General features: G+C 55.9%; 3 protein-coding genes across 16 annotated transcripts; 1 reads left to right on the top strand and 2 right to left on the bottom strand.

Annotated features, from left to right (window-relative positions):
• Window positions 1-24: 24 nt before the first annotated feature.
• Window positions 25-5225, bottom strand: LIN37 (lin-37 DREAM MuvB core complex component). Of its 13 annotated transcripts, XM_037819700.1 has the most exons (9): window positions 4889-5215; window positions 2254-2329; window positions 2034-2084; window positions 1682-1711; window positions 1517-1602; window positions 1257-1423; window positions 379-519; window positions 231-304; window positions 25-147 (listed from the first exon to the last, which is right to left on the bottom strand). In XM_037819700.1, the coding sequence occupies exons 1-9, from the start codon at window positions 4920-4922 to the stop codon at window positions 66-68; spliced, it is 741 nt and encodes a 246-aa protein (XP_037675628.1). In that variant the 5' UTR covers window positions 4923-5215; the 3' UTR covers window positions 25-65. The 13 variants fall into 13 exon arrangements, with proteins under 13 accessions (XP_037675628.1, XP_037675619.1, XP_037675624.1 ...); XM_037819691.1 differs by lacking the exon at window positions 4889-5215 and having other exon boundaries at window positions 231-319; window positions 2254-3136; XM_037819696.1 differs by lacking the exon at window positions 4889-5215 and having other exon boundaries at window positions 231-324; window positions 2254-3135.
• A 1010-nt stretch (window positions 5226-6235) lies between these two features.
• On the bottom strand, window positions 6236-7766 carry PSENEN (presenilin enhancer, gamma-secretase subunit). Of its 2 annotated transcripts, none has more exons than XM_037819881.1 (4): window positions 7606-7766; window positions 7338-7480; window positions 6683-6787; window positions 6236-6492 (listed from the first exon to the last, which is right to left on the bottom strand). In XM_037819881.1, the coding sequence occupies exons 2-4, from the start codon at window positions 7396-7398 to the stop codon at window positions 6353-6355; spliced, it is 306 nt and encodes a 101-aa protein (XP_037675809.1). In that variant the 5' UTR covers window positions 7399-7480; window positions 7606-7766; the 3' UTR covers window positions 6236-6352. The 2 variants fall into 2 exon arrangements, with proteins under 2 accessions (XP_037675809.1, XP_037675811.1); XM_037819883.1 differs by having other exon boundaries at window positions 7338-7429; window positions 7606-7672.
• Window positions 7767-7887: 121 nt separating this feature from the next.
• Window positions 7888-9999, top strand: U2AF1L4 (U2 small nuclear RNA auxiliary factor 1 like 4). Its single transcript, XM_037819309.1, has 8 exons — window positions 7888-7953; window positions 8097-8184; window positions 8558-8624; window positions 8705-8754; window positions 8829-8927; window positions 9084-9217; window positions 9330-9425; window positions 9730-9999. Exons 1-8 carry the CDS (start codon window positions 7910-7912, stop codon window positions 9812-9814), a joined length of 663 nt encoding a protein of 220 aa, XP_037675237.1. The 5' UTR covers window positions 7888-7909; the 3' UTR covers window positions 9815-9999.
• Window positions 10000-10446: the final 447 nt, after the last annotated feature.

Consider the following 10446-nt stretch of genomic DNA (forward strand, 5'->3'; position numbering starts at 1 on the left):
GGCCGGAGCACGCGGAAGCCAGTGTGGAGGAGGGAGATGTTTATTGGGGTGGGGGGACGGGTATTTCACTGTCGGTCATACATCTCCCTTAGGATCTTCATGCTTTCTGAATAACGGAGCTGGTTCCGATGAGATGCCTCCTTCCACCTGGGGTGGGGTTGGGGGCAGAGGGAGGGCTCAGCAGTTGGGGCAGAGGCCACTGGGGGGCAGGCAGGTCAGGGGGTGCTCACCTCTGGCGGATGCGTTTCCAACGCTGCATGTTGAGGTAGATGAGTGTGGAGGGTGAAGGCTCAGGCTCGGAGGGCTGTGGGGACAGAGGCTAGACTGGGTGGCTGTGCCCCGAGGCCATGTGTGCCCCCCCCAACCTTGCATACCCACCTCATCATCAGGGGTACCCTGGGTCTCGGGCTGCAGTGGGGATGGAATGCGGGACCTGCAGGCATCTCCAGGTGGCCCAGGGGCTGTGGGTGGAGGCAGCTTGTACACGTCACGACACTTGCTGTTGGTGACCTCTGATCCCTAGGACACAAGGGCCCGCACCCAGCACAAGACAGTCAGAAAAGATGGCCAGGGTATACATGCCACTCCTCCAGCCTTTCCCAGTGACCAGAGACTTGAGACTTGCTAAGACCCTCACTGACAGGAGCCATGTCTGAAAGGCAGGGACCCTACCCAGCCTAGGGGTCAGGATTGCCAGCCCCAGGGACCCCATCTATCCCTGCCTACCTCAGGGAACCCTGTCCAGAGGCTCACGCCTGTGTCATCTGGGGACCTCCTACCACTCCCTAGGCCAGGTGGCCATGTCTCTCTGTTCCAGGGATCCCTCTCCACCCCCGTCAGGCAGTCCCATCTTCCTGCCCAGGGGAACTCTATCCGCCTCCTCAGGTCAGGAACCTCACCCACCCTGCCCAGCCCAGGGGTTCCCATCTGCCCCTACCCCCAGGCCAGGTGACCACATCTCTCTTCCCTGAGGACCCCTGTCCAGCCCTCAGCCTTTGGGCACCCCTGATCTGGAGGCTGTATCTCCCTTTCCAGGGAACCCTGTCCCCTCCCCCATACCTCTAGCCCTGGGGTCCTCTAGCTATACCTCCAGCCTAGGGGTTCACGTGTGGGCTTCAGTGACGCCCACTCGATCATGTCTGAGGGACACAGGGACCTGGGCCCACCCACCCCACTAGCTTCAGGGAGGGAGTCCCTTGTGCCCATCTACCCACTGCTTCCCTGGTTGCCGAGCCGGGGCCCACCATCCATCCCACCTCCTCATCCTCAGGCAGCGGAGGCAGCGGTGAGCTGGGTGAGCGTTCACGCTCACGCACTGAGGGGCTGTTGCGCATCCAGGCACGGCAAATAGGATACAGCGGCGTGTTCTCACTGAACTGGGCCAAGTCCACACTCCGGTCAAACAGCTTGATCACATACGTGTCTGGGGGTGGTGGGGTGGGAGGTGTGTGAACGTTCCCATGCAACCCCCTGGTCCCCTGCTGTCCTGTCGGGCTGCCCACTCACACCCACTCACTGGATCGCTGCAGCCCTCCCTCCGCCAGCCCGTCATCCATCTCCCTCCTCTTCTTCCGCCGCTGGTGGGGGAAGCGGGCGGATGGCCTGTGAAGGGAGGAGGAGCGTCAGGATCTGGGCGGGGGCTGGGAACCCCTCATTAGCTGGCTGGTCCCCGTCACCTTACCGTTTGCCAGTGGCCGCCATGGAGCAGTCCCTGTGGAGAGAGACGGTGTCAACAAGCTGATCCCACCTTGAACATACACCTACTCAAAACCCCCCACTGGGGCATGAGATGCTCACATGAACCCCACCGACCCCTTGGGCCTTGCGTCCCACTCATGTCTCTGGGGCTCCAGGTGCCAACCACGAGGGAAGCCAAGCCTCCTCTGCCACAGGGCCTTTATACATGTCGAGTGCTCAGGGCTGGGACGGGGAAGCACAGAGCACAGTGGTCAGGGCTGAGATGGGGGAAGAAGTTATCTACCACAAACCCTCAGATCCAGATGATCCCGTAAAACAGGAAAAAACAAACGTACTTATTGTGGGTATCTGAGGGGGTCTTCCCAGCTTCCTCATCCAGATGCTCCCTGGTAGCAGAAAAGAACTGCTGGCTCAGGGTCCCAAGGGCCCAGGGTGGGAAGGCACTGAGTGGCTTCCCACTTGGGCACCTGCCTACCCAGATCTGCCCAGGACCAGAGGGTCCAACATACCCAGGTCCCCAGCCCCCTGTGGCCCCATGCGGGGCCAGGTCCTAACCTGTCCATGTGGCTCTTCTCCAGCAGACACTGCAGAACAGCATCCAGTTGGTTCCGGGCCTTGGCCATCTCCAACTCTGGGGGAAGAGGGTACCCAGTGGGAGTCAGTGCCCAGGCCCTAGGCAGGTGGGCAGCTGACTGGGCCAGGGAAGGGCAGGTATGCCCTCCATCCCAGCCCATCATACAGCCAGGCCCAGGCTACGAGAGGTACAGTAGGCAGAGACAACGGAGGCAGTGAGTAAGAGCTCTGGGTTCCAGGGCTATGCCACCAGCTTGTTGCATGAGTCAAGGCAAATCACCTCACCTGACTGAACCCCTTCCCTCATCATGAAAGTGGGTCTCTGAGTGATCCCTACACACTTGGATTGTTGCAAGGTTTAAATAAGTCTCACGCTGTACGAGTCTCTTGGCAGGATGCAATAACAGTAACACGTCCCGAGTGCTCATTACCTTATACTGTTCCACGCATCCTACACACAAACCCACTGAAACCTTAAATAACCCTTGGGGGCAGATATGATTTTTATCTCCATTTTACAGATGAGGAAACTGAGGCACAGAGATGTTAGGCCACTTGCCCAGCCACACAGCTAGGAGACAACAGAGTTGGATGTTTGAACCCAAGACCTCTGGCTTCAGAGCAGGAGCTCACACTGGGAATCTGACCTCCCGATGCATTTGTATGGCTGAGGCAGTAGTGTTACTTTCCATCTGGATTGAAATTCAGTGAGCTGCCAACAGGTAAAGATTGAGAGATTTCATCTAAAATACCCATTTTGGGCTTTTTCCAGAAAACGAGGCGCTCCGGGGCCCACCTTCCTGCATGCCACAGGCCCCACTGCCCACTTCACTCACTTATGGCCTCTGCCTGGCGCTATGGACCTGTTTGCCTCCCCTTGTCACAGAACTTACAGAGTTGATGATGTTAGCAATACTCTCCTTTCACCCTTGTGGGGTGTTCACTCTCCCCTTCCAACTGGCAGGAGCTCTGGCTCCAGTGCTCACAGTCTGGAGGGACACTTGGGGACATGCTTTGCCAGCCCTGGGACTTCCTGAGGAGAACAGGGGACACAGATGAGTCCTGACATGGCTCAAAGGAGAGACAAGGTGGAGTTGGGGTTCTGAGGGCAGCTGAAATTGTAGCAGAGTCTTGGGCAGGAGCCAAGGGAGATGGATAATGCCCACATCCCTGTCCTCAGCTTCTCCTGAACCCTTTCCCCTGGACATCCTCCAGGACCCTCCCATCCACCAGGTTCCACACTGGCCTTGCTATCTCACTAAACATACCCCTCTTCCTGGGTCCCCATCTCAGGGATGGCCCCACTGTCTCCCTGGGCCTTGCCCTGGACACCTCTCTCCCTTCCTCACCCCTACCCCACGGGGCCATCCAAAGGCCCCATGGCCTGTCCACTTGGCCTTCTGAGTGTCTCTCCCACCTACATTATCCCTACCCCACCACCCTGGTCCTGCCCTGTCCTCCCCTGGGGCTCCCAGACTCAGTCTCCCCTTCTGACCTAACCTCCACAAGGTGGCCAGGAGAATCATCATAAAACTAAATCTGGCCTAGCTCCCCCCCCTGCTTAGAACCTCCATGATGTCTCAGTGCCTGGGGGACAGAATCTGAGCCCTTCAGCCTGGTGTTCACCAGCCCCTTACCCCACCACTTGTGGTCAGGCCCCCTTCACTTTTCCAATCATAAATTTTTGGTATTGGGGGTGAGAGTGGGGGCATCCTTATTAACTCACTCCGTGGTTCAAAACCCTCCTTTGGCTCCCAATTTCCCTCAGAGCAAAAGCCAAAGTCCTCACTGTGGCGCAAGAGTCCCCACAGGATCTGTTCCCTTCTCCCATCACTTCTTTGCCCCATCTCCTCACACTACGCCTCTCATCCACTCTACTCCAGCCACACTGGCCTCCTTGCTGTTCCCTGAACATGCTAGACAAGGCTTCCCCCTTAGAGACTTTTCAGCTATTTTCTTTGATTCACTGTTTCCCCCACATATCCTCATAGCTCTCCCTCATCCTGCCCCACTCCTGTTCTCCTTGCTTTCTCCAATTTTGTTTTTGAAGTAACACTCATCCCTTCTAACATCACATTTAATCTTACTATTATGTTTTTTTGTCTGGATTCCATGCCCCTCCCACCACCCTTACCACCACAGTCCAGGGTGCCCATGCGCTCTGTCCCAACCCAAAATGACCTTCCCTCTCTGACCCTCAATTCCCCCATCTGCCACACCTTCTACTTCCCAAGATTACTGCGATATAGGGACTGTGAGGATTAAAAGCGTCCCTGTGCTTCAGGCAATGCCTGGCTCACGACCACTGCTGGAGATGGGGAAACTGAGGCAGAGCCAAGAAAAGGGACCGTCTCAAGAGTCACGCGGCTCGAGGTCCCCAAGTCTTACCGCACCATACTGCCTGAGCCACCACCATCAATCTCAGAGCTGCTCTGAACACAGACCGGGAGAGTATGAAGGTGGCAGGACTCGCGCTTTGCCCGGGTTAGCGATGGTCAGAAGAGCTGCGGGAACTGGTCGCGTAGCTGGCATTATCGCGATAATCATGTCTGTCGGAACTTCCAGATTCCGATCAGCCGGATGCTCCCCTACAGGCCCCCGATCTCGGGCTCCTCACCTGATTTCTCCACTTTCACCTTCACCGGGAACATGGTTTGGGCCCGGGGTCTGGCTAGCTGGGTCAGATGAGCCTAAGGTCACGAGTCAAGAACGGAGGCTGGCGGGAAAGGTCAAAGGTAAGCTTTGTGTGCGGACAGTCCTCGGCCCAGAGCAGCGTCCGGCCACGACCACCGCGGCTGCTGCCACCTCCCTGCTTCGCCTTCTGTGGGCGGGCCGCTTCTGCAGCCGCTTGTTCCTATTGGTCAGCGCACCCATCGATCTTGTACCCCGACCACTTGGGAGCTGCCGACGTCGGCCCCAGCCCAACAGTCCCACCTTCCTGCGGCCCCATTTCCGGAAACAAACCAACGACAGCCCGGGCGCTTCCTGAGAGGTACAGCTTTAGCTTCTGAGACTCAGATGGAGCAAAGACGCCTGCGCCGCGCAGGGCACGGTGGGAGACGTAGGGTCGGGCATCGCGACGCTTCTTGGGACTTGTAGTGCTAGAAGCTTTGAGTAACCCAAAGTTAGCTATTGTCAAGATTTAATTAACCTCCTGTCCCTAAGAGGGAAGACGAGTCTGGAATTAGAGCTGGATTTCAGAGCAGGACCTCTCTCTGTGCCAGCTAACTGTTAATCTCTCTTCTGGCACAACCTCATGCATTTATCAAATAGTAAGAGCCTACCCCGTGCCAGGCACTCTTCTAGGTACCGGTGATATCACAGGGAAGAAAACAGACAAAAACCCTTGCCCTAAGGGGGCTTACCTTTTAGAGGATAAAAGATAGACAATAAAGAAATAAAACATTTTATGTGAAGTGTGAAAGGAGAAAGAAACAATGTCCCAAAAAGGACACTGGGCATGCTAAGGTGATGATTGAAATTTTAAATTAAAAATAATTTAAATTTTATTTAAATTAAATAATTTTAAATGTCAAAGAAGCCTTCTCTTAGAAAGTTCTTGAATATTTCCATTGCTGACAACACCTCCTTTAGAGAATGGGAAACTTCTGATAACCACATAGTAAGTCTTGGCCCAGATCAATCCTAAGTGGTAGTATTGTGATCCACACTCCTATTGAGATTACTGAGACCCAGGGTGGGAAAGTTACGTTTTCAAATTCTCACACTACCAGTACAGGACAGCAGCCCCTAGAAATGGAAGCACTATTGCTTTCTTGATTCTTCATCTGTAAAAGAGGCTCCGGAGCAGAAAGTTTCTATTTCAGAGGACTGTGAGTAGTATTCAGTGAAAGATGCACACGTGTGAAGCTCTGCTGGGCACAAAGTAAGCACTCAATAATTGTTTCTGGATATTAATAATCATATTATGCTTCTACCTCCAAAAGATCCCAGGAAGTCAATATTGAGAATTAGGGTCCTTTATTGGGGGACAATAAGTCTTAGGAGGCTCAAGAGTGGGCTTAGAGCAGAAGAGCCCACCCTAGGAGAATGAGCAACCAGGCCTGTGAAGGAGAAGGTGTCAGGGGGTGCCCAGGGGAATGGTGAAGGAGAGGTAGTCCCCAAGGGCACCCCAGCGGGGTCGGTAGATCTGAAAGATGGTGATCCAGGTTGCGAGCACAATAACCCAGAAGAGGAAGCCCACAGCTGAGCGCCAGACATCTGTAGGGGGAACAGTAGTGGGGAGGTTAGTCTCCAACTGTTTTCTGGGCCACCCCATGGCAGTTCTCACCCTCTCTTCTCTCTGACAAAGCCCCAGGATTCTGGAGCCTCAGTCATCCCCTCCCACCAAGACTGCAGTTTCCTCCTCCCTGCACCCGATGCCCTCCCTTCACTGGGGCCCTGGACTCACAGCCCTTGATTTGGTTCTGCTCTGTGTAGGCTGGGGCAAGGAAGGCCTCTCTGAAGAACCAGAAGATGTTCACCAGCCAGAGGAAAGGCAGGAAAGCAAATCCACCTAGGGAAAAAAAGACAAGGTGGCGCATATGGCAACAAGGACCTTCCTCATCACTCACCAGGCTCTGCAGGCTCTGACAAGACTTAGTCCAAAGGCTCTCCCATGCCCAAGTTCAAATGGAAATCTCTGGAATCCTGGATCCTTCCTGGGCTCCAGCCACCTCTTTTTCAGGACCCAAAAGTTCGTACCTCAGCATCCTCCTCCCTGTGTCTCAGGAGTCCAGTCCCCCCGGACTCCTCCTACCTCATGTCCCAGGAGTCTACTCCCTCAGATTCCTCCTCCCCCAGGGACACAGGTCCCAATGCCCTCTTCCCTCAGAGGAGTCCAGCAAACCCCCGCCCCCCCCCAAGCTCCCTCTTCTCTTGGTACCCAGAAATTGAGGCCCCAGCCTCTTTCCTCAGGCGCAAGCTTTCCCTTCCCTCAGACCCAGGAGTCCGCGTCCCTACCCACTTAATCTCAGAACCACAAGTCTAGGTCCTTCCTCCCTCAGGCGTATTGTCCAGCTCCGCAGCCCTTTCTTCTCCCGGCACCCCAGGCGACCGGCCCTTACCCAGGTAGTATTTCCGGCACAAGTTTAATTTCTCCTCGTTGGACACCCGCTCCAAGTTCATAGTTGCGCTGGGACCGAGTCTTTCCAAAGGTCTGCGGGCAAGACCCAAGTGACAGATTCGAGGATCGCGAACGACCACGCTCCTAACGAAGACAAACGTAGGGGTGGCTTTGCTGAAAGATGGGCACCCCCGCCCCCCACCAGCGAGCTGGCTGGGTTGAGACGCTCTTTATGTATACTGGGGTTCACGAAACGACCGCGAACTCACCAGTGGAGCCTACTTCCTCGGGCTTGGATACTCTTGCTACTTTCGACTACGGACGTTTCCGCAAGATGCAGCTGGGATCTCTGGAGTTTGTAGTCTTTTCTGGCGAGGCACTGTTGCACGCATGCGCTCTCGGGGAACTCCTGTCTGGTTTTGTGGGGAGAGCGAGGGCCTCCAGTGAGCAAGGGCACTAAGGGGTTGCTGAGAGCGCGAGGAGGGCTCACAGGCAGAGACGAACTACACTTCCCAACGCTTCTAAGAGCGGAAGTGACGTCATCGCAGCCAGAGTCGGCGGCTTCGGGTAAAAATGGCTGAATATTTAGCTTCGATATTCGGGACTGAGAAGGACAAGTGAGAATGGGCGCGGGGAGTGACCCCTGGGAGGCCGGGGCCGGGGCACTGGAGTCCCTGGTGTCTGGGCGGCTCGGGGCGGTGTTTCTGGGATGCCCAACCTCCCCGCCCTCGGTTCACCTCTGTCTTTGCCCCTCTTCCAGGGTTAACTGCTCTTTTTACTTTAAGATCGGGGCCTGCCGGCACGGGGACCGGTGCTCCCGGCTTCACAACAAACCGACATTCAGTCAGGTGAGACCCGGCACGGAACCGAGGGGGTTAAAGCCGCTCGGCTGGTCCCCTTCTGCTGTCCATCATCGCGAGGTCCCGCCTTTTCCGGGTTTCTAAACCCCACCCACTTTTTTCCTGTCGGGCCTCTTCTGCAGGCTCCTCCCCCTGAATTTAGCCACGCCCCCACATTACAGTTTACACCTCTGGGCTGTCCGTCACTGCTTAGGTTCTCCTTTTTTCTGGTTTCCTTAGGGCCAAGCCTGGCTGATAATGCTCATGGGGTTTAGGCTCCGTACTCTCGCCAGGCTCCACCCCCAGCCTTCGTACCCCGCCCCTTCTGCACGCAGCCCCGCCCTCCAAGCTCAGGCCACGCCCCCTTTTAATTTCTGTTCAGACCATAGTGCTGCTCAACCTGTACCGGAATCCACAGAACACTGCCCAAACTGCAGACGGATCGCACTGTGAGTGAGGGTCTGGGCTTCGGCAGGGCAGAAAGCCCCAAGAGGCCACTCCCTGACCCCACCCTGACCCCCTTCTCCAGGTCACGTGAGCGACGTGGAGGTGCAGGAACATTATGATAACTTCTTTGAGGTAAGGGTTAGTAGGGGTGGGTTGGAGGTCCTGTGACCTAGGAGCTCAGCTGAGTTCTTCCTCCTCTTTCCTAGGAGGTGTTCACGGAACTGCAGGAGAAGTATGGGGAGATTGAAGAGATGAATGTGTGTGACAACCTCGGGGACCACCTCGTGGGCAATGTCTATGTCAAGGTGCCTGGAGGTGGAAGCAGTTCATTGCCCAGTGGCCACCACTGAAGCCTCATAGTTTGGTGTTCACCACTCAATCCCATCCAACCCCAGAACTGCTAACCAGTCCCCTAAAGATCTTTGAGTTGGATTGTTGACCCCGATCCACTTTTCCCTCAGTTCCGGCGGGAGGAGGATGCGGAGCGGGCAGTGGCTGAACTCAATAACCGCTGGTTCAATGGGCAGGCTGTGCATGCTGAGCTGTCACCTGTCACCGACTTCCGGGAGTCATGCTGTCGGCAGTATGAGATGGGGTATGGTGGTGCAGGGGTGAGATGGGCATCTGGAGTCCCCAATTCCTGATTGTGGGTGTGGGCAGGGCTGCCAGTGATCATGGCCTGCTCCATCTGTCTGTCTTCTGCCTAGGGAATGTACCCGTGGTGGCTTCTGCAATTTCATGCACCTGCGGCCCATCTCCCGGAACCTCAGGCGGCAGCTCTATGGGCAGGGACCCCGACGCAGGTACCTCAGGACTACCCTGCCCCAAGACAACTGATCCTGTGCTTCAATAACAGTGCCCCAAGCCCTTCTAGCCCAAGAGTAGCCCAGAGCCCTGTCCTGAGACCAGCATCTAAGTTCTGACCCCCAAACCAGCCTGCACTCCCACCCCAAGACCAACCTGAATCTCCAAATCTGAGGTCAGCCTCTGAGTCCCTACCCCAAAACCATCCCCGGAACCCCAGTTATCTCAACACCTCCCTGCCCCCTCTCAGAGCAGGGAGACAGCTGGGGGCTCTGACTCTTCACTCTCCACTTCTGCCCTCAGGTCACCCCCGAGGTCCCATACTGGACACCGTCCCCGAGAAAGGAATCGACGGCGCTCCCCGGACCACCGGCATGGCCGCTTCTGAGACCCTGGCCCCCTTGCCCTCCATCCATGACAGGCACAGATGTGTCTGGCCCCGACCCCTCCTCAAAGCTCCATTCCCTCCCCCATCCCAGTCTTCCCCAGGCTCTGGGGCTCACAGGGAACTCTGTTGGACGCAGGGACTGTCTCCTACTGCCCCTCCCCTAATAAATTTCCATATTTGTTCAAGGGTTGAGAGGTTTTGTAGTTAGCGTGGGACTGTCTATGGACTGGAGTTTCCTTCCACCCCCATATCTGATGAAAAGGGGAAGTGGGGCTGGGGCTCAGGCCACAACCTCAGCTGTTGTGCTCTGCACAATGGGTGGAGAAGCAGCAGGCTCAGGGCTCAGGCCCCAGAGACTCCTAAATGGGACTGGTGGGGTTGGGACACCTTTGTGCTGGAAACCTCTGCACCTCCATCTGAGGCCACTCAAAAGAGAGACACTAGTTGTGGCAGGTAGGAGGATTCCAGCCCCGAGATGAGGGTTAGAAACTAAGGTGGAGTGGCTGGGAGTTGGGGGGGTCCTCAATGTCAGGCATCCTGTATATGATGCTCCCTTATAAACACTTTATCTCTAGTTAGGGTTTAATTCTCCCCAATAATCCTATGCAGCAGTTACCGTTGTTATCCCATTT

The sequence above is a fragment of the Choloepus didactylus genome, chromosome 27, assembly GCF_015220235.1.
Source record: "Choloepus didactylus isolate mChoDid1 chromosome 27, mChoDid1.pri, whole genome shotgun sequence".
Classification (NCBI taxonomy): domain Eukaryota; kingdom Metazoa; phylum Chordata; class Mammalia; order Pilosa; family Megalonychidae; genus Choloepus; species Choloepus didactylus.

What these genes read in the sequence shown, in the direction of transcription:
- LIN37 (XM_037819689.1), bottom strand. Translation starts at nt 2,435, where the DNA reads ATGATGGGCTGGGATGGAGGGCATACCTGCCCTTCCCTGGCCCAGTCA. An exon ending in CCCTCAGATACCCACAATAA is followed by an intron (nt 1,712 to 2,033) that starts GTACGTTTGTTT and finishes CTCTCTCCACAG; the next exon opens with GGACTGCTCCATGGCGGCCA. An exon ending in ATGGCGGCCACTGGCAAACG is followed by an intron (nt 1,603 to 1,681) that starts GTAAGGTGACGG and finishes CTCCCTTCACAG; the next exon opens with GCCATCCGCCCGCTTCCCCC.
- PSENEN (XM_037819881.1), bottom strand. Translation starts at nt 7,398, where the DNA reads ATGAACTTGGAGCGGGTGTCCAACGAGGAGAAATTAAACTTGTGCCGG. An exon ending in GTGCCGGAAATACTACCTGG is followed by an intron (nt 6,788 to 7,337) that starts GTAAGGGCCGGT and finishes TTTTTTCCCTAG; the next exon opens with GTGGATTTGCTTTCCTGCCT. An exon ending in GCAGAACCAAATCAAGGGCT is followed by an intron (nt 6,493 to 6,682) that starts GTGAGTCCAGGG and finishes TTCCCCCTACAG; the next exon opens with ATGTCTGGCGCTCAGCTGTG.
- U2AF1L4 (XM_037819309.1), top strand. Translation starts at nt 7,910, where the DNA reads ATGGCTGAATATTTAGCTTCGATATTCGGGACTGAGAAGGACAA. An exon ending in TTCGGGACTGAGAAGGACAA is followed by an intron (nt 7,954 to 8,096) that starts GTGAGAATGGGC and finishes CCCCTCTTCCAG; the next exon opens with GGTTAACTGCTCTTTTTACT. An exon ending in AACTGCAGACGGATCGCACT is followed by an intron (nt 8,625 to 8,704) that starts GTGAGTGAGGGT and finishes CCCCTTCTCCAG; the next exon opens with GTCACGTGAGCGACGTGGAG.